This window comes from Encephalitozoon intestinalis, chromosome V (assembly GCF_000146465.1).
Source record: "Encephalitozoon intestinalis ATCC 50506 chromosome V, complete sequence".
Classification (NCBI taxonomy): Eukaryota; Fungi; Microsporidia; family Unikaryonidae; genus Encephalitozoon; species Encephalitozoon intestinalis.
The window spans coordinates 154,277-171,676 of NC_014419.1; the positions used below are offsets into that span (position 1 = coordinate 154,277).

General features: G+C 39.7%; 15 protein-coding genes across 15 annotated transcripts; 8 read left to right on the top strand and 7 right to left on the bottom strand.

The window, feature by feature from the left end:
• Window positions 1–31: 31 nt before the first annotated feature.
• Eint_051235 (uncharacterized protein) lies at window positions 32–181 on the top strand (the record flags this gene model as incomplete). The annotated part of the gene is made up of 1 exon (XM_009163586.1): window positions 32–181. The coding sequence occupies one exon, from the start codon at window positions 32–34 to the stop codon at window positions 179–181; it is 150 nt and encodes a 49-aa protein (XP_009161850.1).
• Window positions 182–223: 42 nt separating this feature from the next.
• Window positions 224–1,891, bottom strand: Eint_051240 (Uup ABC transporter ATPase component; the record flags this gene model as incomplete). The annotated part of the gene is made up of 1 exon (XM_003072885.1): window positions 224–1,891. The coding sequence occupies one exon, from the start codon at window positions 1,889–1,891 to the stop codon at window positions 224–226; it is 1,668 nt and encodes a 555-aa protein (XP_003072931.1).
• A 117-nt stretch (window positions 1,892–2,008) lies between these two features.
• Eint_051250 (uncharacterized protein) lies at window positions 2,009–2,704 on the bottom strand (the record flags this gene model as incomplete). The annotated part of the gene is made up of 1 exon (XM_003072886.1): window positions 2,009–2,704. The coding sequence occupies one exon, from the start codon at window positions 2,702–2,704 to the stop codon at window positions 2,009–2,011; it is 696 nt and encodes a 231-aa protein (XP_003072932.1).
• On the bottom strand, window positions 2,701–3,942 carry Eint_051260 (DNA polymerase alpha/primase large subunit; the record flags this gene model as incomplete). The annotated part of the gene is made up of 1 exon (XM_003072887.1): window positions 2,701–3,942. One exon carries the CDS (start codon window positions 3,940–3,942, stop codon window positions 2,701–2,703), a length of 1,242 nt encoding a protein of 413 aa, XP_003072933.1.
• A 48-nt stretch (window positions 3,943–3,990) lies between these two features.
• On the bottom strand, window positions 3,991–4,692 carry Eint_051270 (t-SNARE complex syntaxin; the record flags this gene model as incomplete). Its single annotated transcript, XM_003072888.1, has 1 exon — window positions 3,991–4,692. The coding sequence occupies one exon, from the start codon at window positions 4,690–4,692 to the stop codon at window positions 3,991–3,993; it is 702 nt and encodes a 233-aa protein (XP_003072934.1).
• A 101-nt stretch (window positions 4,693–4,793) lies between these two features.
• On the bottom strand, window positions 4,794–5,216 carry Eint_051280 (G10 cell cycle control protein; the record flags this gene model as incomplete). The annotated part of the gene is made up of 1 exon (XM_003072889.1): window positions 4,794–5,216. One exon carries the CDS (start codon window positions 5,214–5,216, stop codon window positions 4,794–4,796), a length of 423 nt encoding a protein of 140 aa, XP_003072935.1.
• A 125-nt stretch (window positions 5,217–5,341) lies between these two features.
• On the top strand, window positions 5,342–7,051 carry Eint_051290 (gamma glutamyltranspeptidase; the record flags this gene model as incomplete). The annotated part of the gene is made up of 1 exon (XM_003072890.2): window positions 5,342–7,051. The coding sequence occupies one exon, from the start codon at window positions 5,342–5,344 to the stop codon at window positions 7,049–7,051; it is 1,710 nt and encodes a 569-aa protein (XP_003072936.2).
• A 17-nt stretch (window positions 7,052–7,068) lies between these two features.
• Window positions 7,069–8,271, bottom strand: Eint_051300 (ubiquitin carboxyl-terminal hydrolase; the record flags this gene model as incomplete). The annotated part of the gene is made up of 1 exon (XM_003072891.1): window positions 7,069–8,271. One exon carries the CDS (start codon window positions 8,269–8,271, stop codon window positions 7,069–7,071), a length of 1,203 nt encoding a protein of 400 aa, XP_003072937.1.
• Window positions 8,272–8,365: 94 nt separating this feature from the next.
• Eint_051310 (CDP-diacylglycerol synthase) lies at window positions 8,366–9,556 on the top strand (the record flags this gene model as incomplete). The annotated part of the gene is made up of 1 exon (XM_003072892.1): window positions 8,366–9,556. One exon carries the CDS (start codon window positions 8,366–8,368, stop codon window positions 9,554–9,556), a length of 1,191 nt encoding a protein of 396 aa, XP_003072938.1.
• A 78-nt stretch (window positions 9,557–9,634) lies between these two features.
• On the top strand, window positions 9,635–10,666 carry Eint_051320 (uncharacterized protein; the record flags this gene model as incomplete). The annotated part of the gene is made up of 1 exon (XM_003072893.1): window positions 9,635–10,666. The coding sequence occupies one exon, from the start codon at window positions 9,635–9,637 to the stop codon at window positions 10,664–10,666; it is 1,032 nt and encodes a 343-aa protein (XP_003072939.1).
• A 43-nt stretch (window positions 10,667–10,709) lies between these two features.
• On the top strand, window positions 10,710–11,948 carry Eint_051330 (pre-mRNA splicing ATP-dependent RNA helicase; the record flags this gene model as incomplete). The annotated part of the gene is made up of 1 exon (XM_003072894.1): window positions 10,710–11,948. One exon carries the CDS (start codon window positions 10,710–10,712, stop codon window positions 11,946–11,948), a length of 1,239 nt encoding a protein of 412 aa, XP_003072940.1.
• A 40-nt stretch (window positions 11,949–11,988) lies between these two features.
• Eint_051335 (uncharacterized protein) lies at window positions 11,989–12,102 on the top strand (the record flags this gene model as incomplete). Its single annotated transcript, XM_009163587.1, has 1 exon — window positions 11,989–12,102. The coding sequence occupies one exon, from the start codon at window positions 11,989–11,991 to the stop codon at window positions 12,100–12,102; it is 114 nt and encodes a 37-aa protein (XP_009161851.1).
• A 68-nt stretch (window positions 12,103–12,170) lies between these two features.
• On the top strand, window positions 12,171–13,874 carry Eint_051340 (DNA repair protein Mre11; the record flags this gene model as incomplete). The annotated part of the gene is made up of 1 exon (XM_003072895.1): window positions 12,171–13,874. One exon carries the CDS (start codon window positions 12,171–12,173, stop codon window positions 13,872–13,874), a length of 1,704 nt encoding a protein of 567 aa, XP_003072941.1.
• Window positions 13,875–13,897: 23 nt separating this feature from the next.
• On the bottom strand, window positions 13,898–14,407 carry Eint_051350 (uncharacterized protein; the record flags this gene model as incomplete). Its single annotated transcript, XM_003072896.1, has 1 exon — window positions 13,898–14,407. The coding sequence occupies one exon, from the start codon at window positions 14,405–14,407 to the stop codon at window positions 13,898–13,900; it is 510 nt and encodes a 169-aa protein (XP_003072942.1).
• Window positions 14,408–14,489: 82 nt separating this feature from the next.
• Eint_051360 (uncharacterized protein) lies at window positions 14,490–17,366 on the top strand (the record flags this gene model as incomplete). The annotated part of the gene is made up of 1 exon (XM_003072897.1): window positions 14,490–17,366. One exon carries the CDS (start codon window positions 14,490–14,492, stop codon window positions 17,364–17,366), a length of 2,877 nt encoding a protein of 958 aa, XP_003072943.1.
• Window positions 17,367–17,400: the final 34 nt, after the last annotated feature.

Genomic DNA, 17,400 nt, shown 5'->3' on the forward strand with positions numbered 1-17,400 from the left:
AACAAGATCACCTAGGAACTATACCTGATAGATGAACAACAGAAAGAAATTTGAGGAAATAAAGCAGCAGCTTGAGTCCTTTCTTACTCCAAAACATCTTAGGAACGAGTTTCCCCAAGAGAAGGGATGGATGATGCCCGAAAACTCCCCATACAAGAACGAGTACAGAAAAGAAGGCTGAGCACAGTAGTCTTTTAGTAAACATATTGTAAGTGATCTTTAATCAGATGTTCAATCCTTTCTTATACTCAAGGATGCTTCCATAGAACCTCTTGATGTTTCTATTTTCGCAAACATATATTTCCTTAAAGACCGAGTCAATGAAGCTTAAGTCATGACTGACACAAACAACAGCTCCTTCAAACCTTCGGAGTGCTTCTGCCAGTGCATCTATGGATTCCATGTCAAGGTGGTTTGTGGGCTCGTCCAGAACTAGAAGGTTTGGCCTTAGCCCATTGATGATTGCAAACCCTAGCCTACTCTTTTGTCCTCCCGAGAGCGTTCCAATACATTGGTTGTCAACATTTAATCCGAAAGAGGCAAGGACCCGTCTACTCTCTTCTTGGCCATAAGACTTCATCATAAAGTCTAGCACGTTTTCATTGATCTTTAGTTGATCTACATGGTGCTGAGCAAAGTATCCAACTCTCAAAGAAGGACTTCTTATAAGATTCCCCTCTGTGGCCTCTATCTTTCCAGCTAAGAGCTTGAGAAATGTACTTTTCCCTTGTCCATTGGCTCCAACCACCACTATTCTGGAGTTGGACATGATTCTTATGTCAAGACCCTGAAGAGTCTTTCCAAGACCATAAGAAAATCCAACCCCAGACATCTCAAGCAATATGCCCTGGGATGGAGTAGAAGAAAACGAAAACTTGATGATGGGATCTTGCTTAGGAGGAACAAGTGTTGGCATTTTTGCAAGTGCCTTTATCTTACTCTGCACAAGAGATGCCCTTTTAGCATTGTATCTAAACCTATCAATGAAAGTCTGCATGTGTTCCCTAACTGTAAGCTGGTTTTCATACTCTCTTTTGGCTGCTGTCATCCTCTCCTTTCTTTGCCTCACGAAGTTCTCATAGTTCCCCTTGTACATATCAATCTTCAAGTCGTTAAGATGAAGTATCATCTCTGTGGTACTGTTAAGAAAATTCCTGTCATGGGACACAATAATAACCGTCTTCAATTCTTTCACCTTTTTTTCTAGCCAGCTTAAAGCATTGATGTCAAGGTAATTGGTAGGCTCATCAAGTAACAGCAAATCCGGGTTCATATTTATCGCCTTCGCCAGATGTGCACGCATTCTCCATCCCCCACTCAAATCATTCATCTTCTTCCCAACCATATCTTTTGTAAATCCTAATCCATTTAGTGTTCGCCCGGCCTCAGCCCCAACAAATTCTTCCACTGTTCCTTCAGAGAGCAGATCTTGCCTTATCATATAAATCTTCATTCCTCTTGGAATCCCAAACTTTCTTTTTCTAATTGCCTTCAAAAGTGTTGTCTTTCCTATTCCATTCCTCCCTACAAGACCGTACTTCCTTCCTTTGATAATGGTAAGAGGCGTCTCCCGGACAATCTCCTTCCCTCGTACAAAGAGGTCAATATTCAAATGGAGATCTCCTTCAAACTCCTCGGAGTCTGTGTCTTCCCCTGATGAGGATGACTCCAATAGATATTCCTCTTCTGCTATTGTGTCAGGTATTGCCTCTTCCTTTCTGCTTTCTATCGATCTCATCGAAAATGGTGTTTCCAATGGAATGGGATTCCTTCCATAATCCACAGTGTAGGATTCCACCCCCACTGCAATGGCCTCTTCTTTCGACTCAAACGGGAATTTCTCAAGCTTTCCTAAGTACTTGGATTTCAGAGAAGAGATCTTTCTGTCCATCCGACCGTAGCGTGGGTCATAAGGCCAGAAGAATTCAAGTCTTCTTCCTGAATAAAGACCGGGGTGGGTCGAAAACGCCTGAGTAAATAATAGAAAGAGATTTACCAAATACCACTATTAACTAACAAGACGCTCCATCAGATTGCAACAGTGGGGTAGAATCCAGAAGTCAAAGAGATGGCCTTTGTCTTCTCCCTCAATCAGAATTCTTCTAATGGCCTTCTTTTTCTTTTCAAATTTCTGGCCTGTATAAACAATTTTGTTGTTGTTCACAAACTTAACATACTCCGAGGCAAGAAATTCTTCTTTGAATTTTTCTGTCCATTCTGTGATATTTTGATTTTGATTTGTCTTTGTTGAATTGCAGGCATCAAGAATAGAGAGAAGCTTTGCCCACCAAGCTTTCTTATCGCTATTAAAAGGACTGCTGATATCATATAGTTGGGAAAAAATTTCTTTGAACTCTTGTCCAATATACAAGTTAAATTCCCTCAGGCTTGCTTTTCCTATCTCCTTCTCGATCAGCTTGTGTGCATCGATATACCATAAGCACACCTGCATCTCAAGCCCCTCAAGATCGTTCCGTATCTTGGATAGAATTTCTGTCATTTCCTGAGCAAACTCAGGTGTGTCTTCTCCCTTAATGTTCTCTAGGATGTTGTTGTTCAAGATGAAAAAAGAAAACTCGTTCGAATGTACTAAGGCCGATGCCTTCCAGGCCATCTCCAACAAATTCACAAGAATGAGAATCTTGGGCTCTTTGGTATAAGCAACACATCGGAGAATAAGATTAAGGCGTGATTTTTCACTCATTTGTTAGGGCTTTTTACAATATCTCTTGAATCTCTCGGGCTGTCTTCCCCATCATTTCTATCAATACTTCTACATTCAATATAATATCTAATAGGAGTTACAACCAACTTGTCTTGTTTCCGTTGGACCAACTTTTCAAGAAACCTTGTGCATCTCCCGCTAAAAGTTCCCACACCCATTATATCTTCAATATCAACCTCTAATCCTTCAATCTGACTCCGAAGATACTCCCCGTCCTCAACAAAAGGACAATTGCTTTTTCTCTCCTCATTCGTTGTGTTTGCTATCTTCGAGCAGGTGAAGCAGGTGTAGTTCGCCCTTTTTCCTTCAAGACCATAGTTGTGCCTAATTGAATATAGATATTCTTTATCAAAGACTTCTTTTCCTGCCTTGAACGATCTTCGAAAAAAATCTATTCCATCTTCAACACTCATGCCACAGTCCTTTAGGAAGAGACATAATGTTTGTCTGTCGTTGTATTTAAGATGTCTATTCTTTCTCAGCCTTTGCATTATGGCCTTAATACATAGCGGAAAGTATTTCTCGGCGTCCTCTAATGAAAACACAGTGTTCTTCTCACATGTTGTAGGATTCAGAAGTAATTTTGTGGCAAGGCTTTTCATCCTTTCGTCTGGATTTCTTAAAAACATCTCCACCAGCTCATTCATCTTTCCTTCCAAGTACCTTCTGAACTCATTACCAAGTAGTGATCGGATCCCCTCGTCATTCAGCTTGAGATATCCTCCCTCAGGTATAACTATTCTTCTTCCAACCATATCAATCACCTTTGTAAAGTGGACGAGAACCTCAGAGCTCATCATCCCAATTGCACAATCTGGATTGTATTTTGCTTTCATTCCAAGCACCAAGACCCCATTCCGAATCTCGGCTCCATCCATGTAAGGCAACACCTCTGTAAGGAAAAACTCCTTTGCACCCTCCGGATTTTTGGCCATTCTTAACCGCAGTAAATTCACTTCTGCATTTACAAACCAAGTAGCTGCCCACGGATCTTGAGAACACACCATTCTACAGAAAAAGTGGGAGAGAGTATCATCTTCCGTGTCCATCTCAAAGCATCTGGAAACCGAAGGATTTACTTCTTCGCGCTTCAGAATTTCTATTCTTCTTTCTGCACACTTCCTGAACGTTTCGTAGTCTACTGAACTCTTGGAAAGCATAGTATAAAATTTAATTCCAGGCAATTCGTCTCCCTTTGCAGCCTTTATTCTCTTCATCCTTCCTAACCCTAGGAAACCGGGAAATATTTCCTATTCCGAAGATCTCTATTTTCTCCGTGCTACCTTTAGAATAGACATAAGAACAAGTACAACAGAAAGAAGTAACATAAAATACATAATCTTGTCCTTCATCCGGCGATGAGAGGCGGGTATCTTCTCCAGCTCGCAGTTGGCTCCCTCAAGGTAAAAGTTTACCGACTCGAGATAGAAGTCTAATCTATCTATTTGAAGTGTTTGTTGCCCAACGGCCATTTTCATGTCTAAGAGAACGGAGGTGAGATCATAAATCGACTTCCTTAAATCCTTTACATTTTCAAGGAGCATTCTACTTCCCTCGTTCTCCTCATCTTCCTCCTCTATCTCTTCATAGATGTCTATGTTTTTTAGGAATTTCTGTTGTAGCCCTCTATAGTCATGGACTATCGACTTCAGCTGTCCAACAAAATAACCATACATGCACTCTGTCAGAGTTTTCGAAGGAGAGATTTCTCGGATCCCCTCGATGTTTTTCTCTGCATTATGGATATGTTCGACTATACATCTCTTGATATCCTCGATCTCTTCTTTCTTTTTCCTTTTTGGCGAAAACGAAGGCATACAATGTTTTTCCTGCACGATACCTAGTCTGCAGATACTTTTCCTTACGTCTTCCAAAAACACTCGAAGCCCGGATGTCGAAAGCGGATTAAACCTGACATCCTTTCTTTTTGTAAATTTTTTATATTCCAGGGTTCTATTCACAAGCATCTGTGCTCTTTATTTGTCTTAGAGAGGAAGGTGTTATCACTCTTATGAAACAGTGTTTTATTTGATTACTTCCTTGGAGCATACAGAAATAAAATCCATTTTCAGTATCCAGAACATCCTCTACATCCACAGTTGTCGCATCTTATAGCCCTCGCAACGTCGATACTTCTCTCGGGAACTCTGCATATGCATACATTTCCATGCTTGCTGTCAATGGGCTGGATGCATCGGAGGCAGCATAGGTCTTCATATCCCTCTTTTTTCCAATAACAAACTAATTCATGGTCCACAAATCGGTTTAGTGAAAGATATTTGTATAGCTCATTACTTATCTCGCCTTTTTTATCTAAATTATATATGTATCTAGATCTCTGGTGATGGAGCTGGAAAATCGGCCAATAGTTTTCGGGAGGATTTGTAGCAAGAGGAGCATTCTCCGCTTTTCTCATTTCTGTCTCTATTTTCTCTAGGAAAGCCTTTACTTTCTCAAACTCCTCTGGTGGATTGATTGGAATTCTTGTCATTCAACCCAATCCGGGGCTCCACACAATAAATAAAATTGTGCTGCATCCATGTGCTTGTCGTCACAGATCTTGTCTTCTTGTTTCAGATTTTTTTGAATAAAATGGATATTTTATTCTTTAAAACAATGCAAGGAAAACTTACAGGGCTATTGACTTTGCTGTTAGGATCGATAGGAGCTTCAATAGTTAAGGAAAATACCCTTGGAAGCCCAGACCTTAGAACTTCAGAAGTATTATACTCCAATGGAGCCTGCAGCACAGAAGTTCCACTGTGCTCGAGGCTTGGAGTCAAAAAACTCATGGAGGGTGGAAATGCAATCGATGCAGCAATCGCATCTGCCATATGTATTGGAATAATAAACTCTTTCTCGTCGGGAATTGGAGGTGGTGGGTTTGTCCTAATCAAAGGCCCAGATGGAAGCAATATGTTTGATATGATAGACTTTAGGGAGGTAGCCCCTAAAAGCCTTTCTTCAGACAAACTTGAGGGAATGGGAAGGACAAAGGTAGGAGGTCTGAGTGTTGGAGTTCCTGGAGAAGTCCTTGGGCTGTACGAGGCACATCAAAAGTACGGAAAACTTCCATGGAAGAACTTATTTCCCGAGAACATAGCAATCGCTAAAGGGTTTCCTGCTAGTAACCAGCTTATAAAGAGAATCAATAAGTTCAGCAGCTATGTGAGGAGTGATCCGGGACTAAAAGAAGTTTATACAAGAAATGGAGTTCTCCTTAAAGAGGGGGATATAGTTGTGCGTAAAAACTATGCTAAGACATTGGAGACTATAATGAACAATCCAAAAAGCTTCTACACAGGCGAACTTGCAGACTCGATTGTCAAAGCTGTAAGGGAAAAAGGAGGACTGATGGAAAAGAAAGACCTTGAGAAGTATCGGATTATCCATAGAGATGTTCTGGAAGGAAGATATCACGACTATAAGGTTTATACCACGAACCTTCCAACAAGCGGGGCATTGATATTGAGAGCCCTTAACATACTTGAGAAGTATGATCTAAAGAAGCTAAAGGAAGATAGTATAAAAAACGGGAACTTTAAATATATCCACTTACTAATCGAGGTCTTCAAGTTTGCCATGGCAAGGAGGGGAGAGCTTGGAGATCCTGCATTTCTCCCGGGATGGGAGAGGATAGTAGAGGAAATAGTCTCGAAAAAGGCAGCAGAAGAGGCTTATAAGAAGATAAACATGGAAAAGATTTTGGACGTAAAAGAGTATGGAATAAAAGCAAGAGGAGTTGAAGATCATGGAACAACACACATAAATGTTATAGATAAGGAAGGAATGGCAGTGCTTCTTACAAGTACAGTGAATCTTGAATTTGGGGCTCAGTTCATGGATCGTAAAACAGGAATAGTGTTCAACAATACCATAGACGACTTCTATGTCTCGTCTTTAGACAACTCCCATGAAAAGCATCCCAATGAAGTAGAAGGAGGCAAAAGACCGTTCTCCTCTATATCTCCTGTTATTCTACTTAAGGATGACGAGATTCTTACCCTGGGTGCAGCAGGGGGAATAAGGATTCCTACATCCATTATCTCTACAATATTCTATCTTTCGACGGGAGAGAATCTGCGAGAAGCCATAATGGAAACAAGGATTCATAACCATCTATCTCCGGACACGACGTTTGTAGAATACAACAGTCCAAGGAAACTCTGGAAATATCTTAGCGGGGTTGGACATAGAATAGAGAAGTCGCTTCAAAACACTGTTTTCACTTCTGTCCAGGGAATTTTCCTGAAAAAGATTGGTGGAAATAGAGTTATCCAAGCTGTATCGGATCCTCGGAAAGGAGGAGAAGCCTTTGGGTATTAAATATAAATTTTAAGACTCTACTTTCCTCGGAGGAGATAATAAGCAAGGTACAGGCCTTCAGTGGATACCTTTTCATAGGGAATCACCTCTACCCTTTCGTCATCCATCCTATACCACTTGCCTCCAAATATGGCATAGGAAAGATAATGGCCATAAGTAATGGATCCACGATGGCTTATAAACCCTAAAACATCATAGATCCTTTCTCCCACGGCTAATGTATTTGATAAGGCTACATGGGAATCGATTTTTCTGGACACTCCTTCATAGGAGAATCTCTTTAGATGAAGAGATAAGACCCTTGGATATCTTTTGACTTCCAACCTTTTTGTGCATAACCCTTCTTCCTGGCAAGCTTCACACATTACCTCATCCTTCAAGTCCTCGGTTCCAAGGAAGATGTCCAACGATGACTGGATAGAAGGAAGGCATTCAAGAGGAATTGTTGCAAATGCTTCTTCTTTTGTTTTCTTAAGATTACAGTTTCTACACAGCATTGTCGAGGAAAACATCCCGAAGAATGTTCGATGAGATAAGCATTTACAGGTGATCTCGTCTGTAGACTGGAAGTCATATGCCTCGTGAATCTTTTGGAGAAGGCATACAAAGAATTCATGCACATCCTGCTGCATAGATCCTACAAAGTGAGGAACCAGAAGCCACATTGTGTGTATGAACTTGTGCGTAAGCACACACTCAGAGCCATATGAATAGTCAATTAGAGACTTCATGGCACACATTATACACCTGCTGTCTCTACACTTGAACCTTGTATGTGTATTTGACAAAAGTTCGTCTCTTATTGGACATAGATTGATCATTATACTAAGAACTGCGTTTATATAGCACGTATTTCCAAGGTTTGAAAACCCTTTGAGGGGGATGTATGGAAAAACTTCATACAGTGATGAAGAGATACTAACTATGACTGTGTCTTCTATTCTGTTGGTGAGGCTTCTCAAGAAATACCTCCTAGCACATACAGCACAAGAGATAACAGAAGAAGTAGGATCAAGAAATACTTCATGGCTATGCAATCCCTTGTCTGTGCTACAAAGGAGACAGTAGCATTGTAGGCATATTTGTAGGTCTATTGAAGTCTTGCCGGCATTGCACCGGGTACTCAATCCCTTCTTTTTGAGATGGCCCAGTTTTAAAGTAATCGCCTTGAGGATCTTTTCAACATTCTTTAGTGATTCAACATGTATACATAAATTCATTTATGGGTGCAGTTTTTATTTCATCTGAAGAATGACACTTTTAAAGATACAAAGCCAAATAAACAAATTAATCGTCTTGTGTCCTCCATTTGATATGATCGGGCAGAAGAGAGCCTCAAAAGAAGACCTGAGTATATGCGGTTGTTCAAGAACCTTTAGAAGAAGGGAAGAGAGTGACACAAGTGAAAAAACACATTACGAAGTCGTGCAAAATAAGGTAACAACAATAACCAAAACTAACTTCTTCAAAAGATTGATATGGTCTATTCTTATGATCTCGGGTTTCTTTTGGATTTGTGTAAACAATAAGATATACTCTTTCATCTTGATCATCTTTTTAACAATATCTATCATAAGAGAAATGATTGGAATCACAAAAAAATCTGAAGGAAGGCCTTTTCATCTTCGAGTATCAATCCTTTTCGGGTTTTCTGTGCCGATATATCTTTACTTGGTCTTTCCTTCGATAATGGGTGTCTATTTTCCTGGACTTCCGAAGTACTTTTTTCGGAGATTATCTTTCATATGCTTTTACAGCTATGTAGTTGTATTTATGTCTTTTGTTGCTTCACTTAGAAAGGGAAAGCTAAAGTCACAGCTGGGACTGTTTGCCTTGGTCCACCTATCTACGTATATAATGGCGATAGTAGCAAAATGTGCAATCTTCAACCTTAATAAGGGGAGGTTCTGGTTTATGTTTCCTGCTCTGCTTGTTATATCAAATGACATCTCGGCATACGTTGTAGGGAAGAGCATTGGGAAGAGGCCTCTTTACCGCCTTAGTCCAAAGAAGACACTTGAGGGATTCATAGGGGCCTTTGTTTTTACGGCAATTGTAGGATTTGTACTGGGATATCTTCATGTGAACAGTGGATTTTTGAGGGATGGGGACTCTGAACAATTCCAGAAGCTTATAAAGTTCAAAGCCCTTGGAATGAGTCTGAAAATACAAAGTATATATATACATATCATTCCATTTGTTCTCGTAACGTCATTTGTGGCACCGTTCACAGGGTTTCTTGCAAGTGCACTAAAGAGAGCCTATAAGAAGAAGGACTTTGGAGAGACGATTTCTGGACATGGAGGAATAGCAGACAGAATGGATTGCCAGATATTAGTTGGGATTTTTACATCCACATATATAAACTCGTTCATCTACACAGAAGATAAGTCAATAGGATCAGTATTCGGTTTTATATGTAGAAACTTCAGTTCCGAAGAAATAATGATTCTCATCGAGATGCTGAACCGAAGAATAGAAGGCATAAGAGGCAGGGAGCATTAGATCTTGCATATTTACGATTTAAGGTCCAATGTGTCTATCTTCACTACATCGGATAAAAACAGAAAAAAAATCTTTCCCATGGAAACCTTTAAGATGATTGAGGCCATGAGGCAGAAGAATAGGTTTTCTTCCGGGGATTACACGGGTTATAAGAACTATCTTAAAGTTGAGATGAGGGGACGGGGGCAAGGAGAAGATAGAGATTTGTATAAACTTGAGTCAAACCTGTCGAAGTTCTTTATTTTCAACTCGACGAGGTTTCTGAAGAGTAATTTGAGAATACTTAGAAGGAATAGGTCTGAGTTTGGAGTTATGTATAGTACCCTTATGAGAGGTATGGTTGGGGGTCTTATGGAAAAACCCATTGAAATTGGAGATCTCTTGGAGCTCCGGAAACGGCTTTTACCATATAAGACATTTGTAGGCCAGATCGATGCATTGCTTGAATCGGCACCATATAGCTTTGACACCTCATCCTTAAAGACCAGGTACATGTGGAATGACATAGCGATTGGATTCAGAAACGACTTTGAAAGAGACCAATTTCTAGAGGGAAAAGCTCCACAGGACGGGGGATATGATGCAGACATTGCCACCTTTATACTGAAGGTGGAAAACAAAAAGAAGCGACTACTGTCTCTCATTAAATCCAAGCCTACTAAGATTGTCTGTATTAGTAAGAAAGTAGAAAAGCTTTTGGAGACACTTGATAGGCTAAAGGTTGTTTTGAATGAAAATCTGGTTGAATCAGCCTATGTTGAGAAGATGATCAATGACACAGAAGAACTGAAAGCATACTACTTGAATATCGCCGAATTTAAGAGGTGTCTGAAATGGGACGATTCTATAGACGGGTTCAAGGTTCCTTTGTCATTTAAAGAGGTAGAACCCCAGATTCTGGAAGTAAGAGATGATTTATCGTATGTCTCAAGGAAATGCTTGAGAGGTGCGCTTTCCAAGTATCTAGAGAAATCCCTCCAGCCAACCAAACCGGCTATAAAGGTTCCGTTTATACCGGTGCTGTTTGATGTGGCTAGGGATTACATATCGTATCCTGCAGAAGATAAAAACATGGAGGATCTATTCAAGAAGCTTCACATGTTCAAATGATTAAATAAGGCCTTCTTTCTAATTTACTCCTTGTTCATCCCCAATGAGGAGCCCTGCGATTCTTAGAAGCTTGAAGAACAAGATTCTTGCCAAGTTGAACAGAAAAAAGAAAAGTATATGCAACAGAAGCACCTCGGAATCGAATTCTCTTGGCGACGAAGTTTTGGCCAATAATTCAGAAGAGCTTCTAATGGAATGGCCTTTACCGTTTAACAAGGATCTCCTACCTCCATATCCTACAGATGTTCAAAAGACTGTAATCCCATACATCCTGGCAAAAAAGAGTATCAATGTTGTTTCTGAGACAGGAAGTGGAAAGACTCTCTCCTATGTACTTCCATATACTCATATCCTTGAAAATGAAGATAAGAGATTACTGGTTATTGTTCCCACAAGAGAGTTGGTTTCGCAGGTAAGTAAAGTGTTCCAGAAGTTTTCGGAGGGTCTTCTTGAAGTTTTAGAGATAACAGGAGAGGGAAGCATAGATTCACAGCGCTTAGAGGCTTCCAAGCCCTTTGATGTAGTAATTTCCACACCTGGAAGACTGAAGGAACTTATGGAACTAAAGAGTATTGGAAGCTTTGAATATGTTGTTGTTGATGAAGCAGATAGATTGATGCAACACGATATTAGAAGGGATGTAGCATTTATATTGAGAGAAGCGAGGCCTGAGGTTACTAGCTTTTTTTCTGCAACATCTTTTGAATGGTATGGGGGAATAAAGATTTCAATTGGTGGGGTTTCTGTTAGTAGAAATGTAGAGGAATTTTTCTTGTATGCTGAGAACAACGAAAAGCAACAGGTTCTTGGAGAGATTTTGAATTCTTGTGAGGATTGGTTTGGAAGAACCATGAATGTCAGAAGGGATGAATTAGAGATCAAGAAGATCTTTATATTTTGTAACACTATCAAGATGTGCGAAGACCTTCATGAGAGATTCAGGGAGTCCCTGGTGCTTCATTCAAAAAAGTCCATGGATGAAAGGAAAACAGTTATGAAAGCATTAGAAGGAGAAAATGTGGTCTTGATTTCCACAGATCTTGGAGGAAGAGGGGTTGACATAAGGGACGTAGACTTGGTGATCAACTACGATCTTCCCAAGACGATTGAAGCCTATGTACATCGATGCGGTAGGGCTGGAAGGCAAAAGAAAGGAGTTTCTCTGTCTATGGTGTGCCGGGAAGACAAGGAGATACTTCCCAAGCTTAGAAGGCTTATTGAAAGAAAGGGAGGGGTTGTACCAAGATTTATGAATAGAAAAGAAGACATAATACTAGACTGATATGGTGAATGGATTAAGGTGTTTAGTAGCCCCTTGGGGAATGTATTTTGAGTATGATAAGGCTATAATGCAAAAGATAATCAAGAAGCTTAAGGAGGAAAGCGATGAAGATCAAGGAATCGAAGATCATAACAAAGGGAATGGAGAGGAATAATATAATAGATGAGGACATCTGTTTTTGAGTTATGGTAATAAATTTTTGGCTTGTTTATTCACCCAGGAATGAAAATCTTAATAACATCTGATAACCATCTTGGATACAAGGAGTCTGACCCTGTTCTGTTTGATGATAGCTACAATGCTTTTGAGGAGGTCTTGAAGACGGCGCAAAGGGAAAAAGTTGACCTGATTTTGCAGGGCGGAGATTTATTCCATGAGAATAGGCCATCTAGAAACTGTCTCAACAGAACTATAGGACTTCTGAGAAGATACTGTGTTGGAGATAGGAGATCCTCCCTCAAATCAAACCATAGCTTAAACATTCATGACCAGAATATTGGAATCTCGATTCCTGTGGTGGCCATCCATGGAAACCACGATGACCCGAGTGGAATAAATATGATTTCTCCGCTTGACATTTTGCATAGTAGTGGGCTTGTGAACTACATAGGAAAGTATAATCTGATGGACAGGATAGACGTTTTTCCCTTGCTATTAGAAGGAGACTATCGAATTGCAATCTACGGTCTAGGACACATTAAGGATCGAAGGTTATACAAGATGTTTTGTGAAGGAAGAATAATGTTCCACAGACCTCCGGACTGCGATTCGTGGTATAACATCCTTGTATTGCACCAGAACAGGGTTCCCAGAGAAAAGGAACACCCCTCAGAGGACTTTATAGACGACTTCTTTGATCTTGTGGTTTATGGGCACGAGCATGAAAGCAAAGTTATCAAGAAAGAACGTCTAGTACTCCAGTCGGGCTCCACGGTTAGGACATCGCTGTGTGAGGGAGAAAGGTATGATAAGTATATATATATTCTAAGGATAGGAAAGGAATGCATTCTAGAGCACATTAAGCTAAGAAATGTAAGGCCGTTTGTCCTGGATGTCCTTCGGATTGAGGGAAAAGACAATGCTGAAGAGGTTGTTGGAAATAAAATACGGGACATGATAGAAGCAGGGAAAAGAAAAGAAGTCTGTTTCAATAAAGAAATCACAGCCGTAGATGTTGATACACAGAGATTTAAATGCAAGGAAAAGAAAGAAGAAGAGAATGAAGAAGACACTATTTGTAAGAACTTTGCACATGAAGAAAAAGAATATACTCCACTGATTAGATTGAAGATTGAGAATTGTGGAAATAATGTGTTTGATAGGCACAGGTTTGGCATCCAATTTAAAGGACTTGTGGCAAATTCAGGAGATATGCTGACCATATCTAGAAGACCACGAAGAAAAGAAGAAATTGAGATAGAGGCGGTAGAGGAAAAGGTTGAGATAGCACGGGTATTAAGAAGAATTCTTAGGGATGTGGAGTTTGGGGTCTTAAGTAGGACAGGATTCTCGGAAAGTTTAGAGGAATTTGTAAAAGGAGATAGCAATGCTTTTATGGGGATGATCAGAAAGAACATCGAAAAGATTACGAAGGTGATTGACTATTCCTCAATTGTGGAAGAAGACGTAATAAAGACCATGAAAAGAATTAGCAATGAAGAAGATTTCTACGATGGCGAAGATCGCTTGGAAGACAAAGGAGATAAAGGGGCTTCTAATGAGAAAAGAGTGGAAGAGAGTTTTACCAAAGATCTGGAGGATGAATATTCATATCATTCAGAAGACAACGAAAAGAACAAGGCTGGGGTCAAGAAGAACTTCAATGTGGAAGATCTATTGGGAAAGAAGTATCTGAGCAAAAAGCCAAGGAAAAATAAGGAAGATTCAAGCACTGATGTTTCTTTTACACTTTCGAAGTACTTATGATCGTTTGTAGATTCAATCAAATCCTACAAGTTTTTTGACAAGTGAAGTCTACTAAATATACTTTCCACAGGCTTCTTCTTTTCTAAACTGCTAAACTTATCCTCTAGATAGTCTTCTGTAGAGTTTTTTTGAGGTTCTACCTTTAGATCTGGAAGGGATGGTGATGCTTCTAGATCGATATCCGAAGAAAAGTCTCTTTCCTCAATACTTGTGGAATCATCAACAACTATAATATAGCTTTTGGTAGGACTAGCAGAGAACTTTTCAATAAGCCAGACTGCGGAATTTATCACGTCTCTACTCCATAGGATAGTTTTGGAATGAACCTTTTTGGCCTCTTCCAAGGCATTCATAGGCACAAAGTTCCCATCCACCACAAGTATGTCGCAAGGGGAAATTGCCTTTACATTGTTTGTAAAATGGATATGAGTGTACGAAAGCTTCATTTGGGTGTTCTGAAGCAGAGTATTTCCGATAAACATTGTAGGAGGAAAGCTCATAGGAGAACTATATGTTACTATTCTTACTGCCATGGATTAATTGTTTATGGGTATCATTTATCTTCAAAATCTGGAACCTGATGGAAAGTATAGTGGGAGGAAAGAATGCCCCCAAATGCTTGGGTTTGTGGCTGGCTTTATAGTAGGACTTCTGTCTTTTCCGATGATCTATTGCCTGTTCCCGAGAGCTGTTGTTGAAGTTAACAAGAAAAAGATGGTAAGGATAAGCAACAAGAGTAAAGGAATTGAGATTAGTGATGAACAAATGAAAACAGTGATTAGAAGTATGCACAGATGCAGAGACACCCACTGGATCAATGCTGTTATTCAAAGACTTTATATGGAGGTTTCGAAGTCGTATGCTATTGAAGCCAAGATCAAGTCTATTATATTGAAAAGATTTGAGATGTCGGGAATTAGGAAATACTTCAAATCCATTGATGTCATTGAAGTGGTTTTAGGTGAGGAGGCACCATACATAGAAAACATCCAAGTTGTTTCCGACGACGACATACACAAAATGATCTTCTTAGAAGGACGGAAGTATGAAGATTGCGAAGAAGAGAAGTTATTCCATCTTGAAGAAGAGATCAAAAAGAGTTTGGAGATCGAAGGTATAATACCTGAAGAAAGGTGCGAATGCCCGATCGACTCAGATGAAAGTGTTCCACTTGAGGAAGTGGAAAATAGTGGTGTGGAAACAAAGACAGACAACAGGAAGAAGTGTGTATCAGAATTATCTACAAAGCTTGTTGAGGATTGCCTCACTTCTCAAGACAGAGAAACAAGTAGGATGGTGTTTTCACAGAAAGTTTTTGAGAATCTCCAGGTTCTTCTGGGAATCAGATACAAGGGAGGAGCTCAGATCTCCCTCAGTTTAGAGCTTCCTAAGAGAATAAATCTCAAGACAACGATATTTATCAAAGGAATGAAAGGAGATGTTCTTGTTCGAGTGCCTTCAAAAGACTACGATACAAGATATGAGTACTGCTTTTTGTTCAACCCGACTCTTTCAGTGGCTGTAGAATCGGGAATATCTGGAGAGATAGGAAAGCTTTACTTCCGGAAGTCGATTTCAAACTTCATAGAAAGATATATAAGGCATCTCATAGCGAGGACGATGGTCTATCCATCATGGAACGGGCAATATCTTCCCTTTGTTGTTCCTCCGATCAAGGATGTAGTGCATAGAATAGAAAAGGTGACCTTAGAAAACCATGCCATACATCTTCCACAGATAGTGGAGAATATTCTTCTCTACTCGTCAATGGATTACAAGATTGTAGAGGTTGATGGGGAAGTAGTATATAGAAGGACAGGATATTTTATCAATGAAAAGGAAAGGATATTTTGCACACACTTTCCTATTCCTAAGACATCACTTAAGATATCTCATTTTGTAGGAAAGAACAGACTTTTCAAGGGCCTAACACTGCAGGAAAGCAAAATCATGAGCCAACTATATAGCTGGGGTGCCTTTACCAATGTGATTTCTAGGTTTCAGGAGTTGAAGATGAAGACCATCCTCACGCCTACCTCTTCTTTGGTTGAGCTTGAGTTTGAAAACATAAGATATGAATTCATAAGAGTAATTGTGAAAAACACTTTAGTTTTCCAGAGAAACGATCCAAAGAGCCCGGAATTCATTGTATTTAAAATAGCCGATGAGGTTCTTTACATTTACCAATATGTGACCACAAAGCATTTCATGATGACCAAGAGAAGAATATGGAAGCTGAGGAAGAAGCTAGATTCTAAGCCGTTCACTGTTCTCGGATCTGTTTCTCTCTACAAGCTAATCAAGTTCTCCAAAAGAATGATGCTTGATCATCTTCGAAAGCCTTTGAGCGAAGTTGTTGAGGAATCTACAGATTCTCTTTCTGTTGAGAAAAACTCGGATACAAAAACAGAATTGATTGAGATATTTGAGGACATAAAAGAGACCTTTTCCGATGAAAAGTATCACCAGAAGAAAATGTGTTCAAAAGCATCTTCCGAGTCGATCTACAGGGTCCTCTCTTTGGACGAAGTTCGAACCAAGCTATTCTCCGAGAACTGTGGAATATACACGGTCATCAACGAGGCAGACAACATTCGCAGCATTGTCATCGAGAGTAGACTGCAAAGTGGAAGTAGTGAGTTTTCTTCTCAAGGAAACACACAACCGGATATCACTATGGAGATAGAAGAGGATTTTATAATTCATTCTTATTTTGGAGAAGATATGATTATCGATTTGAGGTTTGGAAGGGAAAAGGAGATTCTGATATATAGAATAAGAAGGATGGAAGAAAACTCATATGGATACAGCTCAAAAGTAGTTCTTTATTATAGCAAATCTATGAACCTTAACTTTCCGAATTACTTTATAGAGGCTTTCCAACTGAGAATAAGACAGGATGAATATTTGATGATTGCAGCCCAGCATTTGTACTCCACATCCTTCCTGGAAAAGGAATTCCGGAAGGTGGTGGAGATTGGTAAGGGAGCTCTCTATATCGAGTTCTATACCGATGTTCCCGACGATTATTCCTTCACAGTTTATGGGGCCTCTGGAGATTCTGTGTATAGTATATACAAGGTAATTACGTCCCGGAAGGCGAGAATAATCCTCCCCACCGTAAAAGAAAAAGAGGTGTTTACTATTGTCCTTACTCCGAAGTTTAATAGAAACAGGAAAATCCACTACAAGATTGTATCTCTTCCCGAGGAGTTTTCTACCGAGGTTCTGGTTGACTGCAATGTCGGGCTATCCAAAAACATGAAGTTTTATTGTCCTGTGTTTGGGAGAACAGATTCGGTAATATTCTGGGAAAAAGGAGACGACAACGAGATCAAGGGATACATAGAGAATAGTGACACAAAAATAATGATATCAAGGAGTGGAACCATGAGGACAGAGAACAGGGAATATAATATCTACTATAAAAACAAAGGAGAGAAAAAGAGAGATATAAAGATATTCCTTGGAATAAGTCTGAGAAGAACATAGAATTGGTAAAAGCCATAGCTTTATTATATTTTCC